Source organism: Aotus nancymaae, unplaced genomic scaffold (assembly GCF_030222135.1).
Source record: "Aotus nancymaae isolate 86718 unplaced genomic scaffold, 86718_ANA_hifiasm-v0.15.2.pri h1tg000072l, whole genome shotgun sequence".
Taxonomy (NCBI): Eukaryota; Metazoa; Chordata; class Mammalia; order Primates; family Aotidae; genus Aotus; species Aotus nancymaae.
Window position 1 is genome coordinate 10,416,085 of NW_026988487.1, and position 19,096 is coordinate 10,435,180.

General features: G+C 48.3%; 1 protein-coding gene across 11 annotated transcripts in view; it reads left to right on the plus strand.

The window, feature by feature from the left end:
• The window catches only part of MSI2 (musashi RNA binding protein 2), a 431,644-nt gene that overhangs the window by 323,111 nt on the left and 89,437 nt on the right, over nucleotides 1-19,096 (plus strand). For all 11 annotated transcript variants that reach the window (XM_021672790.2, XM_021672793.2, XM_021672791.2 and 8 more), the window contains exon 8: nucleotides 18,943-19,025. In XM_021672790.2, the coding sequence (XP_021528465.1) occupies nucleotides 18,943-19,025 (83 nt within the window). The remainder of the gene's footprint in view (nucleotides 1-18,942; nucleotides 19,026-19,096) is intronic.

Below are 19,096 nucleotides of genomic sequence, written 5' to 3' on the forward strand. Positions count from 1 at the left end.
AATCTGTTATTAGGCAAAAGTCTTAACACCAGGCTGGGTACTCAGATGCCTCATTGTGAGCTGGGGATGGAATTATGCATCATGAATAAAAACCGCTGTCAACATGCATTGGTTTCAAAACATTAGAGCATATGGTATGTGATTATCTGTATTGTCAAGTGCAATAAAGTGAATTTGGATATAATAAAGGATGTAATATTTTAGAAATTTGGTAATAAACTAAGGAAAGGATGACAGCTGAGGTTCCTTAAGGCCACAGACACAAATAAATTGAAGTTACTGGTCTCCGTGGCCAAGTGGCAGAATCGCCATAACGTGGCTATCTGTGTGCCGTGATTTTCCAGTTGGGAAAAGCTCTGCTGTCACTCGGTTGCCTTCTCTGGGGGATGCAGAGATGGTCTGGCTCCCATGCTGGGTGATGGGAGAGGCGGTGGCTCCCAATGGGGACCCAGGCCTTGCCTCCTTGCCTGGCCTCAAGGTGTGCCCTGTAGCCCGCTCTGGGCGGCAGATGCATCTGCCTCCTGTTGAAGGCAGCCTTGTGCCACCTTCCAGGACATCCAAGGACCCCTCTCCCCTAGGCAGTCACCCTTCAGCTAATCTCTAGCCCTCTTTGTCCCCATTTGGTCAATGGGACGATGTTGCTGTACACGCAAGGACCCCGAGCAGCTGCCTCTCAGAGGCAGTCATCTTCTGGAACCCTCATCCCACAGGGCCAAATTATTAAGTCATCACAGCAAATCAATATCAGTAAGGAGAATGGGCCTGTAGATAGGCGTGAGTGCTTCAGCATCTGATGGGGGCTAGGAACTGTGCCAGGCTTCCTTGTACTCTCTTCTTAAACTCTCTATAGCCCTATAATGCTGCTATCCCTAGTTGAAGGATGAGAAAGCTGAGGCACAGCCAATCCGTTGTGGAACTGAGATTACAACCCACGTCTGAACCCACAACCTTTTCTTTTTTTCTTTTGAGATGGAGTCTCACTGTGTCACGCAGGCTGAAGTGCAATGGCACGATCTCGGCTCACTGCGACCTCCGCCTCCTGGGTTCAAGAGGTTCTCCTGAATCACTGAGGCCTCCTGAGTAGCTGGGACTACAGGCATGCGTCACCATGCCCAGCTGATTTTTGTATTTTTAGTAGAGACAGGGTTTCACCACGTTGGCCATGTTGGTCTCGATCTCTTGACCTTGTGATCCGCCCACACTGACCTCCCAAAGTGCTGGGAGTACAGGCGTGAACCACCACGCCCGGCCCACTCACAACCTTTTCTACAAATCCAGAGGCTTTCCATTCATAGTCCACAAATAATAACCCACATGTTCAGAAGACCTCACCACAGGAAACTGGAAACCTTTACATTACTGGGGACCCAGGGCCTTGAAAGAATGTTCTAGAAAAAAACAAAATCCAACCTGATGACCAACTCTCTCCTCTCTATTCCTACTTGGGCCTGGCAGAGGCTGATCTGCCTTCATTTTTCCTGGGGTTTTCCCTTGGCACTGATTTTTGTACCCCAGCTCTAGCAAGGTGAACCCATTCATCATACCCTAACAGTTTGCCTTGGTCCAGAATCCATCTTCCTCTGGGAAGGGCTCCTGCCCCCGCCAAAAGTTTATTAATGAAAGCTGAGGCAGCATCTGTTTGCATTTCCTGACTGACTGCCTTTGTATTTCTGACCCTTGCTTTACTTTGACCCCTGGCATTTGACTTCAGGGCTTGCCCTGGCTCCCAGTTTACGGGACACCTCGGGTGAGGCCTGCCACCCACACCCTCCATCCCATGTGTGGCCCCTTCCTTCCATCCCAGCCTTCTGTGGCTCTTCCAGTCCTGGCTTCCAGTGCTGGTCTTGCTAGCTGCCCTGCCAGGCAGACGGCTTCATTATTAAGCGTAAAGAATGGGGAGTGCCACCATCAGGCCAGGCTAAAGCAATTTGGATGGCTGGGAAAAGAGAAGACATTTAGTCCATTTCATGCCTGGATACGTCTGTAATTCCCAGGACAGGGTGGGAAGAGGTTTCAATAAACACCTCTGGCCTAGGAATCTTGTGACTAGGTCTGCACTGGAGATACAAGAAGGTGAGTTCAAATACACTTCCAAATCGCTCAGCTTCGGCACCTCAGGGTTGACCCTGCTAAAGCTCTTATCACTGCAGTCAACATTTATTGATAGCTAAAGTATTTTCAAGTCTCAGCTGGTAGCCCACTCATTCCAAGCAATATTGGGTACAAAATCCTTATATAAAAACTGCAGACTTCTGCAGGCATAACCAGAGTTGGCACTATCTCATTTAATCCCCATGCCAGCCCCATGAGGTCAGCGTCTTTTTTTTTGAGACAGAGTCCCACTTTGTCACCCAGGCTGGAGTGCAGTGGCATGATCTCAGCTCGCTGCAACCTCCACCTCTCAGGTTCAAGCGATTCTCCTGCCTCAGCTTCCCAAGTAGCTGGGATTATAGGCGCACGCCACCACGCCCAGCTAGTTTTTATATGTTTAGTAGAGACGGGGTTTCGCCATGTTGACCAGGCTGGTCTTGAACTTCTGGTCTCAGGTGATCCTCCCATCTCTGCTTCCCAAAATGCTGGGATTACAGGCATGAGCCGCCTCACTGGCCAAGGTTAGCATCTTTATTCCTACTTTACAGGTGGGGATACAGGGTCAAGGAGGTTGACGTGCGCCACATCACACAGCTAGTAAACAACCAGCATTTCTACCATGTCCTCGGATCCAAGATTCAAATCCTCCCAGTCCATGGACTCTCGCTGGTCTGTCTTAAAAGAATGTGTTGTTTTCTCCTCCTCTCCATCCAACCCTTCCATGTAGGTTCTTTTGAGTAGGCTGCACTGAGTGACATCTGAGAATAATTTTCTTTAGGAAAAATAGACTGTGATTTGCTGTCTCCTGGGCTTCTCCCAGACACAGTCTTAGAGCATGCAGAGGGGCTGAGGGCGAACCCCAAAGAATACTTCTGTTCTTGCTCCAGATCCCCAGGGCTGCCCACTGACAACTGCCCCCACCCTGCTGAAGAGCTGGTGAAATTGAACCAAATGCTCCTAATGATCTGTGAATGTATTAATCCTACTTTCTGTTAATTAACAATATGATAAAACCGGCATTTCGTAAGTCGTCGCTTAACACATGTTTTAGCAATTATGTACTTAGTGGTTTGGATTCAGAATGCTAATAGAATAAAATTTTAATGAAGATACGATGCTATGAAAAATCTATTGAGATGAGTTCAGGTATGGCTGCCGTTAGCATGCATGAGGCAAGAGTCTCAGTTTGAAGGGTGAACCTCCCCAATGCCTCAGCCAGGAGGACCCAGGAGATCCTGCAATTGGCACGTTCTTGACTCCCATGAATTTCTCATGCAAAAACCCCTTCTCGGGTGTGGGGAGGGGTCCTCACCCTCCAACAGTCACTGAAGGTCCCTGTTTCCACCCTACGTCCAGACTTCTAGCAATCTCTGTGAATAAGGGCAACTTCAGAACCAGAGTCCGTGACGTGCCATCTCATCTTCTCCTAGAGAGTCTCCAAAATTTTTTAATTGTGCAGAAAAAAAATTAGCATGCACCCCCCCCCAATATATCTTACCTAATTTTCAATTTATATGCATGTACTGCTATGTTAATATTCATGTATATTATAAAACCTATACAAATAGGAATATAATAGGATACATTAAGGATTTTATTTAATTATTTAAAGTAATATTTTTAGTGAGAGCAATATGATTGAATATGCTGCTTTTAAAAAGTAATTCTTGATTTAACACTTTGTGATCCAGCCCTAAAGTTTGGATTCTAAGTTTAGTTTATTTGGATACTTGGTTTTAATGTTTGGCATAACTGAAAGATACACCTCACAAGAAAAACAGATCCCAGCAGAGGAGGCACAATTCACTGTACTGGCTAAATCATGATACTAATTTTTCAATCCCATCCTCCAATTATGCAAAGGATTTTGTTGAAATTCAGCTTGTAAATTTCCATCTTCCCTGATGTCAATCAGTTTTTCATGGAAACTAATCAAGTGTTGCATTTTTACATTTTTAACAAATGGGTTCAAAATCCACTGAAATGTTAATTTTTTTCTTCAAATGAGTCTTTACAGTTCTGTGTCCAGATTTTAAAAGTCTGCAGATATGAGAGCTTTTGCCGATGACCTAGTTACATCATTTTTAGCAACAAAAACACAAAACAATAGAAATACTTTCCGAACATTTGTTTTCAAAGCACTTTCTCCACAGTACCAGTGTCTGTTGAAAATCAGGTTCTTCCTCACTCAGTTGGCTGCAGCTTGTCCCATCTGATCAAGACATGTTTTGGGGGTGTGATATGGCTGCGTAGGTGTCTTGCCTAAGGGTAAGGAAAGGGTCGGCTGACAATTTTCTTCTTGGCGTCATGTGCTTGTATCATTAGTATCATCTCCAATCCCTGTTTTCTTTGCAGTTACCTATTTTGTAAGCGTTCGTTTTCTTAAAGCCACATCGCATAACCTATACCTCCATTTACTGTTTACCTGTAAACAGCACAAGGTACCAGCTGTGCTCAGGTGAGTAATGGGGAGCCATCTGGCCTCACCTTCAAGGAAGCATTTCCTCTTTTCCTTTAGTGGCTAAAAAAAATACTAAGACAAGTGTCTTGCTGACATAAGGGCATGTGAAGGCCCTGGGATCATTCAATCGTGTTAAATGTTAGTGAAGCTGAAATTATTTCTAGGTGACAAAATTAGGCATTATACTTTTTTCCTTCTCCCAGTGTATCTTGTTTGTTTGTTTGCTTGTTTTTGAGATAGGGTCACACTCTGTTGCCCAGGCTACAGTGGCATGAGCTTGGCTTACTGCAACCTTGATCTCCTGGACTCAAGCAATCCTCTCCCTCAGCTTCCCACGTATCCAGGACCACAGGCATGTGCCACTATGCCAGGCTAAATTTTTTTTTTAAGAGATGTGGTTTTGCTATGTTCCCCAGGCTGGTCTGAAATGTCTGAGCTGCAGCAATCTGCCCGCCTTGGCCTCCTAAAGTGCTGGGATCACAGACATGAGCCACCGAACCCACCCCCCCAATGTTCCTTAACCCTAACTGAATCACTTGGGAGATTTTAAAACACATGGATGCTGGGGTGCTACCCTAAACCTAACTCGATTCTGAGGATGGGACCCGGACATCGGCATTTTAACATTTTTTTCCTCAGTGGCTCTGATGTAAGACTTACTATTGAGAATCAGTGTTCCAGACCGATGCATCTTACATTTTAATTTGCATAAAATCACTTGTTAAAATGCAGATTCAAGTGCAGTGGGTCCAGGGTGGGGCCTGAGCCTGCATTTCCAGTCAGTTCCCTGGTGGTGTGGATGTGCTGATGGGTAGAACACCCTGAATAATGAGCTCCAGACTCTGCCACCCCCTGTCCCCAGTAGCCTCATCACCACCTTCCTCCGTCTCCCCATCCCAGGCCTTCGCTAAAGAGTCAAGAAGCAGTCTCTGCTCCCTCCTGGCAAAGCCACCACGCCAATCCAGCTGCCTGGGCTGCTGGTCACAGCTTCTCAGAGAGATCTGGCCTCCAGATGTTAAGAACAGTTCCTTAACAGCTGGAGAATACAATAAAATAGGCCAGACCCCACCCTGTGGTGATAAGTATGTGTGTCTCGTGTGAACCGCTTGTCAGAGGCACTTGATGGGCATCTGCCTGCCCACACGCTCCAGGCAGGTTTGCTGGCAGCGAAGCCAGCTGGGGTCATGGAGATGCTGGCAGGAGTGACCCCTCTGTGGGAGTGTGGTGGGAGGAGTGGGCCCCCAGCCAGGGCTCTGTCAGTGGGACTATCCTGAAACCATACCTCATAATGAAAGTCATATAATTTGTGGCAGCGCTGAAAACCTGCTTCCAAGTAGTGGTTTCTTGATGGAGTTTTGAAACCTTATCTGTGGCCAGTAACCATTCCCTAAGAACTTCTTGGAGGGAAGCGAGTGGGCGTCTTGAGAAAGCTGCTGGGGAAACTGAGTGCACCAGGGCGGGGACAGAGTGCCCGTATCCTGTGCAGCCAGCACAGGGCGACACTCAAAGATTAGTAGATGATTTGGGTGTTTTCGTTTTTTGTTTTTGAGACAGAGTCTCGCTCTATTGCCCAGGCTAGCATGCAGTGGCATAATCTCGGCTCACCGAAACCACCACCTCCCAGGTTTAAGTGATTCTCTTGCTTCAGCCTCCCAAGTAGCTGGGATTACAGGTGTGTGCCACCACTCCTGGCTAATTTTTGTATTTTTAGTAGAGACAGGGTTTCGCCATGCTGTCCAAGCTGGTCTTGAACTCCTGACCTCAAGTGATCCACCTGCCTTTGTCTCCCAGAGTCCTAGGACTACAGGCATGAGCCACCACGCCCAGCCCTCTTAGGGTCTTTTAAAAGTAACAAGGTGACCGAGGAATTCACTGCATGACTTGTTTTACCTCTCCCTGGCCTCAGTCTTATTCCCATCATGATAGTTGGTAAAGCACCATGGACATGTCCCTTACAGACATGTCAAGTGAATTTTAACAAGTGAGGCTATAGCTAGACAAAAGTAAGCATGTGTGGAGATAGAGATTAGGCTAGGGGAGAAATAACAAGACTGGTTTGACTGATGGGAGGGGCTAGCTATCTCCTCAGAGGTGCAGGTGTTTTTAAGCAATCCTGGCTGGTGAGGTGGATCATTTGTCTCACAGAGGAGAATACTGAGGGTCAGAGTGGTTGACTAACCTGCTGTCAGAGTCAGGCAGCCGGTTGTGCTAGAGCCAGGACTTAAGTCCAGATCTACGCAGCTCCAAAGTCTAAGCCCTTTTCCACCCACCTCACTGGGGACATTAAGTAGATTGAAACTCCCTCTTAGCTTGTGTGTTGCTCACTGCATGGATGAGGCTGGAGGATGAGTGTGAGAGAAAGTGACAGATTTGAAAACCACTCTTCAGTGGAGTGGCTGGGAGTACCAACCCAAATGCCCACCTCTAGAGGGAAGAACTTCCAGCTGGCACCCTATCCCCTGAGCTCAGAAAGCCCTAAGTTGAGAATCCTTGAAGGCCACGCTCCTGCAGTTGGAGCTCGCCAAGGCCGCCCCAGGCTCTGGTTTCCAGAGCAGACGCGGAGGCGGCACGTCCTCGTGCCCTTGCTCCAGCTGCGCGCACGACCTCAGCCTCCTCTGCCCCGCTGGGCGCGAGCTGCAGTCCTGGCACCTTCTGCCGGGGTCCTGATCTGAGCCAGTTGTCTAGCGATTTAATTTGGTGAATTTACCACTGCGTCCCAGAGTTTATATTGGCACTTAACAGCAGTAATATGTTTCTCTCTCGCCAAGAACTGACTATTTTCCCGACCAAGATGGAACACCACGCACAAAAAATAGGTTTGTGAACTAATCTGCTGCCCTGACAAGTGTCATTCACAGAATCGCTGCTCTAGAGCGCACTCGGAATTAAATGAGGTTGGGGTTGTCTGGCCTGGATCACAGGTGCTTTTTCCCACTCAGTTAACAAGAGTCTGGGATGAGACACCCTTTCCCTGCAGCCGCAGGCACTTTCAAATCACACTATCAGTATTCATGACAGATTTCTCTCTTAGAAAAATGGTTTGAGGATGGTTAGAGGTCTCTCTCTCTCTCTCTCTTCCTTTCTAACCTCCCTTTCTTCCTCTCTGGGTGGTTCTTTTTAGGATGCCCCCACCCCATCTGTCCTTATAAAACTCAGCTCTTTAAACATTCGTCTAATTTCACAGGCTCAGGGAGGTGCCCTCATCAGTTAAAAGAGAGAAAAAAAAAATCCCCCAGTGCCTGATGCCTGTTTGAAATTCTAGAGTGGAACTTAATTGCTTTCGCATAAGGATTTGATTCGGGTAAACTGCCCATACCTCTGGGAGTAGAAGCAGGCTCTGTCATTTACACTTTAGTCTGAACAGGTTCTTGAACCTGGGAGAAAAGAGTTTTGTCTTTCCCTGGTCTACCTTGGATGTCAGAGGCTTCTTAAAGACAGCGTTATTGAGGGGCATGGTGGCTTATGCCTGTGATTCCAGCCCTTGGAGAGGCCAAGATGGGAGGATCATTTGAGGCCAGGAGTTCGAGACCAGCCTGGCCAACATGGCAAAACCACATGTCTTAAGAAAACAAAAACGAAACATTAATTTCCCGCTTCATGTAAGAGAGGACCTCAAAATTCTCTTTCCTGTGGAAACTTCTGGATTCTCTGTTATTATGTGGTCTCCACTTAGCTTGTCCTGAATTGGGAAGCATAGTACAGAGTCAGGCTTGCATCGGCATGGGAATTACCAGAGACCTGGGTAAAAATGCTATTCCTCGGCTACACCCACTTGGACCGTGTTAGGAGCCAGCAGAGCCCAGGGATCTGCATTTTTGACAAGCCCTTCCCCCGTGAGAGACTGCTGTAGGACCACACCCAGGAGCTCTGGTCTAGGAGCACCCTGGCCTTCACCCACACCTTGATGTTTTGTCTAGGAGCATCCATAAAGAAATGGTGGCCGATTGAAAAAACTCTTTGTAGCTAAAGCCTAATGAAACACTTGGTAGTTCATGGTTGGCGCCTGACTTTTAGAAGTTTTCTCCTCACATTTCAAGGTCAAGTGTTGGCCAGCTCATCCCTGAGCAAAAAAGGAAAGAAAAGCACCTTTCCAGTTGAGAAATTGGCTCCCCTCTAGCAAATGCCGCCAACGTAGCTTAATATTAATTTAGGGAATGCAGTCTTGTGCAGTTCCGTGGAACTAGATTGGAAATCTGATAGTGCCATTTCTGTTATCTGATTCCTCACACACCTGAGATCACTCCCTGCCCCCACTCAACTCCCCTCCGCCGGCCCCAAAGGTGGCTGCAGAGACGCAGGTGTGAGCTGGCTCACTAAGTCACTTTTCCCCTCCTGATTAAGCATGTGGGGGAATAAAGGAGACCCGTGTGGACTCACGCCGGTCTCTGCCTTGCCTGTGCTCGAGCCACTTATAATTCCCTGCAGCCCCAGCCAGCTCTGCAAGGCAGAAAGAAATATGACCAGGCAAGTTGAGAAAATAAATTAAACTAAGTGTCAACTTTTCTTGTTTCTCTCCTCATTATTAAGAGATGGAATGGGGCTCGTTTATCAAGCAGGCGGAGAAATTAATTGACACAGCTTTAATATCATGATGTCTGGCGTGTCTGGTCACATTCCTTCATTTTTTGGAAAGGCATTTTATTATAGTTTACAGCAACCAGCTGCCAAACTACTGGTGTAAACGAGGAAGCAGGTGCATGAAGGATGTCACAGTGGAGGGGCTGCACTGCCGCCCTGGAGGGGATGGGGACATGGCAGAGGAGGAGGGCCAGGTCAGAAGAGATCCCAAAGAGAGGCTGCTTATTTTGGGGAGAGGCAGACAGAAGGATATGCGGGAGGAGGGAGGGGTGTGCTAAGAGGGCATGTCCACAGACACCTGGAGTCCATCACAGGCTTGTTTACTGGCTACCAGGGGGGCAGTCTCAAGCATCTGCCTCTGATGGCCTCCTGGCCTGGAAGTCTTTGTTCTTAACCGTCCCCAAGGCTGGGTGCTGGGTATGGCTCAGGTCAGTGTGCCTGCCCCTTTTTTTTCCCCCTTCTTAATAGGGCCAGGGAAGTGAGCCCTTCTCTGTCTGTCCCTCCAGGGCAGCTGACTCACTTGAGAGCCAGTTTGCTGCAAAGAAACCTCTAGTATCAAGTCTGGCGTCCCAGTCCTTCTTCAGGCAAGTCTGCAGTTGGGGGTCTGGAAAGGTTCAGAGAAGTTACTACTCTACTGTGCTCGTCCGAGACTGGCTTAGGACATACTCTAGCTGTTTTTCTGTGTCAGGGTCTTCTTGGCTCTGTATCTCTGAAAATCCTCAATACCTCCTTCCCTGCCCTTATGTTTAAGAAATCAGATACTTCGGGGTGCAGGGGAAGCCACACAGAGCTGGAGTGGATGCCCATGGCCTTCCCCACTCTCTCCTTGCCCTCCTCTGCCAGGTTATAAGGACTAAGGGCTCTTGCCCATTTTGTAGATGTTCTTGATGGGAAGCACGACAGAAACAGGGTTCAGGGGTACAGTGGTTGGACAAGGTAGGAACTGATGAGTGCAGAACAATCTGCCTTCATATGAAGAAGGTGGGCTGCAGGAGAGAGAACGCAGGGTCCCGCCGGGGCCTCAGTTCATCATCTGCAAAATGGGAACAATCGTATCTATTCATACTCCCCAGGGTCGGGCTGGGGGTGAAGACTGGGTTATAGAGTGGCTGCTCAGTGAGAACAGATGAGCTTTCTCTTCTTAACATTGTTATTAGGATATGGACTGATCCTCAGCAACCGCCTTTGGGAAGCAGACATGAGTTGTAACTGAAGGAATCCTAGCCCTTCCCACCTTACAAAGTCCACATTGGCACGTGGGTGTGAAAGCAGACACAGCCTGATCGTCACCCACCCTTGCCCAATACCTAGTGTCTGAAATGCCCAGGAGCCTCTATTGATAACTCCAGTTGGCTCTCACCGAAGCCAAGGTATTGTGCAGTGAGTTTCCCAACATGGCAGCCAGTAATCAGAAACATGCTGCTGCTCTTGAAAAGGTAGACTGTTTTGTTTCTTGGAACGTATTGGTCTTCTGAGTTATATTTTTCTTAGGGCAAAGCCAAGGCACGTGATGCCACCTCCCCACGCCTGCCCTGCACACTACTCATTTCTTCTGCACTTCTTGGTGGGGGACCAAGGTGGGGCCTCAGACCTTCCAAGTTTAGGGTTGCAGAACAGCTGACTTGCCAAACCTGCCATAGCTCATGGAGGTGACCTAGAAACATTCCAAGTTGGGGCTGGGGACAGCCCAAGGTGTGGGGTTGCCAGTGGACACACAGCCAGCTGGGGCTTGACTTGTGATGATGTCAGCAGGCCACCATGCCTCCTTGCCAGGCCGGCCCCTCTCATGCTCTCGGAGCCATGTGGCCACCAGATCCGTCCCTGAATACTCACTGATCCAAAGGACACCCTGACAGTCTGCTCCAAAAAAGTATGGGGGAGAATGAAAGTAACTCGGGGTACCACTCCTGGGTTCAGCTCCTGTCTCTGGTTCAGTGGCTGTGTCACGACGGATGAGTCACGGAACTGTGCAGAGCAGTTGAGCACAATGACAGTAGCAGAGCCTGCCCTGCCCCTCACAGAGTTGCCTTGGGGACCAGGTAGGATGATGGATGAGACGGATTTTCAAACCAGAAAATGCTCCCCATGTCCAAACCCCAGGGATTCATCTGTGCTGGAAGCAACCCACGAATATTGCTATCCCCAATACTGACTGGCTTATTAGCAAGACAGGGAAGTTGCATGAGTTATAAATATTCTTAAGTACACATACCTTAAATTTCTCATGGGATACTCAGAATAAATTTGACAACCTGGGTTTTGTTTCCTCCCTAATTTTTTTTCTCCATTAACCAAGTGTGTTAACTCATGACTTGCATCGATTTTCACTGAAGATGCGTTAGATACTACATGATTGCCTATTAGTGTTCATTGACCTATATGATAAGAGAAGAAAATTATTTTTGAGGCTCAGAGGAGGCTGTTCCCATCTTTCTCTCTCTGACCTAAAAAAAATTGTCTTGTCAGTTAACTGTCAGTGTTCCTCAGTGACTGCGTTTGGAGCAGGTCATTTTAATTTTGAGGTATCTTGTTTTCAGGTTTCGGTCTTCTGTGTATGTGGGTTTTTTGTAGCCTTGTGTTATTCAGATGAATATTAAATTTTGTTCATTTGGATAAAAGAGGGGGAAAAGGTTTGACTGTTAAATGCTTATCTCTTAATAGAGCTTACTTGTTAGTTTCTAATAATAGCTACATTCAAGAGAATGCCAGGATTTGGTTTTTAAATGCTCCCTGTCAACTGCTACCCTATTAATATCCATGTTTAAACTACTGGTGTTTAGGGTTAACCTTCCCACCACCTTCTTTGTCCCAGCTTTACTGGCTCCTGGAGCCCCTTGGGAGTGTGGGGTATAGTTAAGGTGGGGGCTTTAGAAGCGGCTGGGCAGGTGCCACTTTGCTGATGCCTGGTGAGAAGGGTTTCTTTGGTGAACTAGTCTCTTGTCCCCCAAGTTTTGGCCCTTTGTTTCCCCCACCTCCCCTAGTTGTCAGTCCCTGGGTCTCCTCTCTATTCTGGGTCGTGGCTTGAGTCAGTTTAAATACGTAGGGAGGAGTTCTCTGGTTCGAGGTGATGCCTTACTGTTGTAGGACAGCCCACAGACAAAACCTCTCGAACACCGAACTGGGAAGGAAGGGGTGATTTATTTGGCCGGGAGCTGCGGCAGGTCTGAATGCCCCAAATAGTGGAGCTCCCCTCACAAAGAAAATCCCTGCCCTTTTAAAGGCTTACAACCCTAGAAATCACATGTCAAAGGGGTACGTGACTTAGGTAGGAGTTTGATTGTGTTTAAGTAAAAACAATGCCTTCTGGAAAGATTCCTCCACACCATGCCTTCTATCTACAGGAGGGCGATTAAAGGTGGTGCCCAGTCTGCCAGACTTTACTTCTCCCATTGAAATGCAATGTGGAAGTCAAGGGGGAGGTGGTCTTAGATGCTTAAGGGTGACTAAGGGTCTCCTTCCTCATTCGGACCAAGGGAGATGAGCAGTGGATGTTCACAGGGCAACCCAAAGGGCCCGATGGAGTTCCAGCCCTCGCAGACTCGCCATGGACTAAAGCCCTCACCCTGGCAGGGGCTGGAGCATGACCCCCTGCTCTGCCTGCTTCTTTTAGAGGCCCAGAGAGGCAAAGGGACTTGCTGGGGCACATAGCTTCTTGTCTGGCCCTCGCTGAGTGAGGATAATTGTGTGTCTCTTTTACCTGGCTGCTACACCTCAGTTTGATGGGCCTCCATGAGTCTCCACTTCAGATTCTCTGTGGGGCCCTCTTTAGGAAACTGAGAAGGAAATCATCACAACTCCCTGTCCTCCAGCTCTCCCCAGTCTCCTGCACCTCCAGTAGATTGTTCAAAAGACTATGATGCCCTGAAAACGTCAAATAAAACAAGCCAGGCACAACAGTACAGGACATATCTCGTGTAATGCCAATTATATGGAAAAATTCAGAGTCATAAAAAGTAAAATACAGGCTGGGTGTGGTGGCTCATGCCTATAATCCCAACACTTTGGAAGGCTGAGGCAGGAGGATCATTTGAGCCCAGGAGTTTTGAGACCAGCCTCAGTAACATGGTGAAACCTCATCTCTACAAAAAAAATTACAAGAAATTATCCAGGTGTGGTGGCACACGCCCGTAGTCTCAGCTACCTGACAGGCTGAGATAAGAGGATTGCTTAAGCTCGGGAGATCAACGCTGCAATGAGCCAAGATTGTTCTACTTCACTCTAGCCTGAGTGACAGGCAACTGAGACCCTGTCTCAAAAAAAAACAAAAAGTGAAATAGAGGTTTCTGGGGCTGGGGGAGGGGGAAATAGGGAGTTAATGGGTACAGAAAAGGTTGGGAGGTGGATACTGCTGATGGCTGCACAGCATGTTAAGTGTACTTAATGCCACTGAATTGTGTGATTAAAAATGGCTACAATGGCTGGGCATGGTGGCTCATGCCTGTAATGCCAGCACTTTGGGAGGCTGAGGCAGGTGGATCACCTGAGGTCAGGAGCTCGAGACCAGCCTGGCCAACATGGTGAAACCCCATCTCTACTAAAAATACAAAAGAAAAAAATTAGCTGGGTGTGGTGGAGGGTACCTATAGTCCCAGCTACTGAGGAGGCTGAAGCAGGAGAATCAGAACCCAGGAGGTGGAGGTTGCAGTGAGCTGAGATCGTACCACTGCATTCCAGCCTGGGTGACAGAGCAAGACTCCATCTCAAAAAAAAAAAAAAAAAGAGCTTAAGATGGTAAATTTTATGTATGTTTTACCACAATAAAATACTTATTTCAGAAAGGAAGACTCTGATACCAGAAGGGTTTTTCCCACCCAACACTCTATCCCAAATTTCTGACCCCGTTGTTTTTCTGCTCCACTGTCCATTTTAATTTATTTTGGGAGTTATTCACCACTAAGTTACTAACTCATTGTAAACGATAATGCATCTATGAAATAAAAATGATTATATGTTAAGGAATAACACTTACTGATAATTAAGAGTTTTCCTCTTTGCTTTCCTCAAATGGAATAAATAAATATTTTAGACATAATCAAGTTTGTTTTCTCTGCTCGGACCAAACAGACAGAGATGTTGAAGCGATATAGGTCTTTAAAATGCTGCAAATGAGTCTTGACATCGCTGAATTGTTATGCATCCAGGGTACATAGGCTAGAAATCCAGGCTATCTCCTTTAATCAGGAAAATCATTTTTATGATACTTGAATTTTGAGTCCTGTGGGGTTAGGAAAAGGACCAGCAGGGAGAATATCAGAGTCAGAATTGGAAATGATGCCCTGAGTCTTGCTCCGACCTTCCCTGTGTAACAGTCTGCATTTTAATTCCTGGCTCCTAGCTCAGTCGCCCTTCTTCCTATCTCAGAGTGGGAGACTGGGGCATCAGAGAGTCCTGAATGGGTATGGAGGTAGCCTGCGCAGTGGACCAGGAAGGAGCTCGGCTGTGGCCTGCCATGGTGACTTGACTTACCCTGGTGTGTATTCTAGGATCAAGTGTGTGTGCCTGGCTGCAAGATGGCTTTAAACCAGACTGTCCTCTGGCTTGTGGAACAGTGCCCTTCACTGGTGGCACTGACTTCATGTTCTTTCCCCATAGCCAGCATGGGTTTTGTACTCTCTCCTGTCTTCCATCCAGAGCAGCACGATTGGCCAAGTCAGCAGGCCTGGTGGGAGGAGGTCGTGTGTGGCCCTACTGTGTGGGGTGTGGGAGCAGCTGAAACCTAGAACCTAGCTGTATTCATCTTCTGTGGCTGCTATAACAAATTACCACAAACTTGGTGGCTTAAAACAATAGAAATTTCTTGCCTCACAGTTCTGGAAGCCAGCGCTGCCCTCCCTCCAGAGGTTCTGGGGGACAGTCATTCCTTGCTCTGGAAGACCAGCTTCTCGTGGCTCTAGGAGTCCCTGGTTTGTGGCTGTACTCTTCTCTGCTTACCTCTGTCTTCACATGGCTTTCTTCTCTGTCTTTCTCTGTGTCTCAAATATCCCATTTCGCTCTCTTTTCTTTTCTTTCCTTTTCTTTTCTTTTCTTCTTCTTCTTTTTTTTTTTTTTTTTTTGAGATGAAATCTCGTTTCGTAGCTAGGCTGGAGTGCAGAGGCACGATCTCGGCTCAGGGCAATCTCTGCCTCCCAGTTCAAACGATTCTCCTTCCTCAGCCTCCCGAGTAGCTGGGACTACAGGCGTGTGCCACCATACCCAGCTAATTTTTGTATTTTTAGTAGAGACAGGGTTTCACCATGTTGCCAGGATGGTCTTGATCCCTTGACGTCATGATTCGCCCACCTCAGCCTCCCAGAACACTGGGATTACAGGCGTGAACCACTGTGCTGGCCCCCTGTTTCTCTTTTAAGGACACCTGTCATTGGATTTAGGGCCCACCCTAAATCTAGGATAATCTCTTCTCAAGATTCTTAATTAAATTACATTTGCAAAAGCTCTTTTTCCAAATAAGGTCACATTCATAAATTCCAGGGATTAGGACGTGGATATATGTTTGGAGGGCCACTATTAGACCTGCTACACTTGTCCTGATTAGCAGTGACATCTCCTAAAAACTGATCTATCCTGGCTTGTTTTATTTGCAGGGTGCCTGGGCGTGGGGGCCGGGGCAGAGGGTGACCTTCAAAGACAGATGAGTCCCAGAGTGCGCCGCAGGCTGGAAGTGAGGGGTGGGAGGGAGAGGCTTTCCCTGCTTGGGATTCTCTGACTCGTGCCTCTTCGTGAATTGTACAAGCAGAGGGCCATTGCCTTGTTGATCTCCATGTCCTTCACAATGCCTAGCACAGGTGGCAGCTGGTAAATGCAGAAGGAAGAGCGGAATCAGTCTTGAGGCAAAGCAGTGACTCAAGTGGATTAGCAAGATGCTCAGACCCTGGAGGAGCAGAAATGGCTCATTCAGTCATTCACTCAGCCCTTAGTGCATGTTAGGGGCCTGTTCTGTCCTGAGGACTCTTAGAGAACAAGACCCCGCCATCATCCTCATGCAGGGTGCTCTGGCTTGAAGTCACGCTAGCCAATTTCTGCGGCCTCTGCAGTGCCGCCCCTCCCTCCCTGTGGAATTTCGGAAGGGTGCTGGCTCTCAACCCATTCTCCTGCGGCCAGTTAGGATCTGGGCCCTAGGAGGGTAAGGGAGAGAAAGGGATTAACCAAAAAGATGAATTCCCTGGCTGTGTGCTTCAGGGGTCTGTGACTGGGTGGGAGTTTTAACCTGATGTGTTTTTTGTTTGTTTGTTTTGTTTTGTTTTTTGAGACCGAGTTTCTCTCTCGTTGCCCAGGCTGGATGGCAATGGTGCAATCTCGGCTCACTGCAAGCCCCGCCTTCCAGGTTCGAGTGATTCTCCTGCCTCAACCTCCCAAGTAACTGCAATTACAGGCATGCACCACCATGGGGCTAATTTTGTATTTTTGATAGAGATGGGGTTTCTCCATGTTGGTCAGGCTGGTCTTGAACTCCTCATCTCAGGTGATCCGCCCACCTTGGCCTCCCAAAGTGCTGGGATTACAGGCATGAGCCACCACGCCCATTTAACCTGATGTTTTTAAGGCTCCTCCCAACCCAGAACTCTTGAGACATACCCCAGTAGGGTGAGCTGAACGCCCTCAGGAAACTGAAAGTGCTTAAAGGAGTGCCCGAAGAGAAGTGGCATGGGGCGACGGTGTCGCCGTGGCTCTTCTCCAGCTCTGCAGCGGTCAGTGGGACCAAGGGCCAAGGAGGAGGAGACACCCAAAGAGAGGGAACAGGATAGTGTTCCCAGTAGCTTTCTCTCGAAGGACCCGGGTTAGCGGACAAGGGGTTGCATAAACCTGGTGGAAGGTTTTTGTTGGACCACATTTCAAACACTGTAGCACGTCGGATGCCTGCTTCAGGCCTCTGAGGTAGCTGAGAACCTGGCTCTTAACGGGTGACACTGGGAGAAACGTGCCATCTTTGAGCCCCTCCAGCCAATGCTTCTGACCACTGTGTGGTATGTCTGATGCTGTCTTAGGTGTCTACGACGGGCTGGACTGGGTATGCTGGAGCACTGGCCCAGTGTTTGGTGTGTGGTGGTAGCGAATGACATACCAAAGATCACGATTGCTGTGTGTGGTGGTCCTGGCCCTCTGTTTTACTATAAATGGTTCGAGAGCACAGAGTGGCCTTTTTTTTTCACTTACCAAAGAATCTATGCTATAGGAGCTCCACACATCAGCTCCTTGTGCCTTGGTGTTCCTTAGAAGATGCTGGTGGTAGAGTTGGATGCATGAGAGTCAGAGGGACCTGAGAAATTCCCTCTCCATCTTGTGTTGCAGGGACCCAAAATAGACACAGAGCTTGAAAAGGAAGCCCCTGTATTTTACTCACTGACTGGAAACACGGGTCTTAGTTGGCGCTGCTATAATGAGGTACCGAGGTCTATGAAAAACAGTTTCTTTCTCACAGTTCTGGAGGCTGGAAGTCTAAGAGCGGAGTCCCAGCATGGTCAGTTCTGGGAGGGGCTTGCCTCCTGTGTGCAAACAACCACCTTCCTGTTGCATCCTCGCATGGTAGAGAGAAAAAACAAGCTCTCTGTCATTCTGTAAGGGCACTAATTCCATTTATGAGGGCCCCATCCTCACAACCTCATCACCTCCCAGGTCTGCATTGATCAGTGGGACCAAGGGCCAAGGAGAAGACTTGAACTTCTAATACCATCACGTTGGGAGTTTGGATTTCAACATGAATCTGAGGGGACGGGGGTGGGCACAAACATTCAGATGGCAGCAGACAGCCTTGTGAATCCCGATTTGGGTTGTGACAGGAGGTGTGAGACCGAGGGTATTTGCAGGCACAAAAGCTGAGGCTCAGAGAGCAGAAGGGGCTCCTCCAGATTAAACATAAAGTAGATGCACAGTGAGAACTGGAAGCCAGGCCTCAGTCTCCCCATCAGTGCGTCTGCCCCCACTGCCTGTGCCCCTTGCCATGTTAGTGCTACCACGTGGCAGCTGCATCCCATCCGAGGTGGGTGCCAACCTGCTTGGGGCCGCATAGTAAAGCAGCACTTACTGACTGGGGTCACAGATGGGGCCACATGCTGGAAACGCTGTCGGGGACGGAAAGAGAAGAAAGAAAGGGGCAGGAGGGTAGGGAGAGGAACTGAGGATACTGAGCAGCAGTCGCCTGCCAAAATTCTTCAGTGCAGCTTGTCTAGCAAAGCTGGTCTCCAGCCGAGTAAATACAGTGGATAGCTGACGGGCTGACAGCAGGCATCAAACAGTCTTAAACTGCCCCAAATCCACAGCACTTTTGAAGCAGCAGTAGAAAAAGGATGCCTGCGCAGAACAGAGGCCTGAAACTTTTAATAGTTTCTTCCAGGCCTCAGGATGTCCTGATGAGGTATTAGAGGAAGTAATTCAGGAAGAAAAGGACAAATAACCGCCTCCGTCTGGAGGCCGACCTGAGGGCTGGCCACGGCTGCTCACGGAAAGGGCAGGCGTGGCCCCGCAGTGATCCACAAGGCTCTCGTTAGCCCACCCATCTACTGTGGTGCACCGAGCCTCGGGGCTCTGACCCTTGTAAATAGCAGACAAGTAAATTTCTTGTTTGCTTCGGGGCAAATGTAAACCGCACAGTGCCCGCTGCATGTGGGTGAAATCATTAACTTTTCCTTGCTGTCGGAAGGGTGCTGTGTACAAATTAGAAATCGTTGCCTCCAACCTCAAGGCCCTCCCAAGGATCCACCCACCTACCCCCAGACCAGGAGGCTGTCGAGACCACAGGACTTCAGAGAAACATGTGAGCCTGCCAGAACTGAACTCACCCCGCCTCTCTTTGTTTTTTCTTCTCTCTTTTCCTTTAGGGTTTGGCTTTGTCACTTTTGAGAATGAAGATGTTGTGGAGAAAGTCTGTGAGATTCATTTCCATGAAATCAATAATAAAATGGTAAGTGTGTAGGGGCTGTGCTGAAATGGAACGCCCCCTTCATCTAGGTACACGCCCTGCCTTGCAAACTG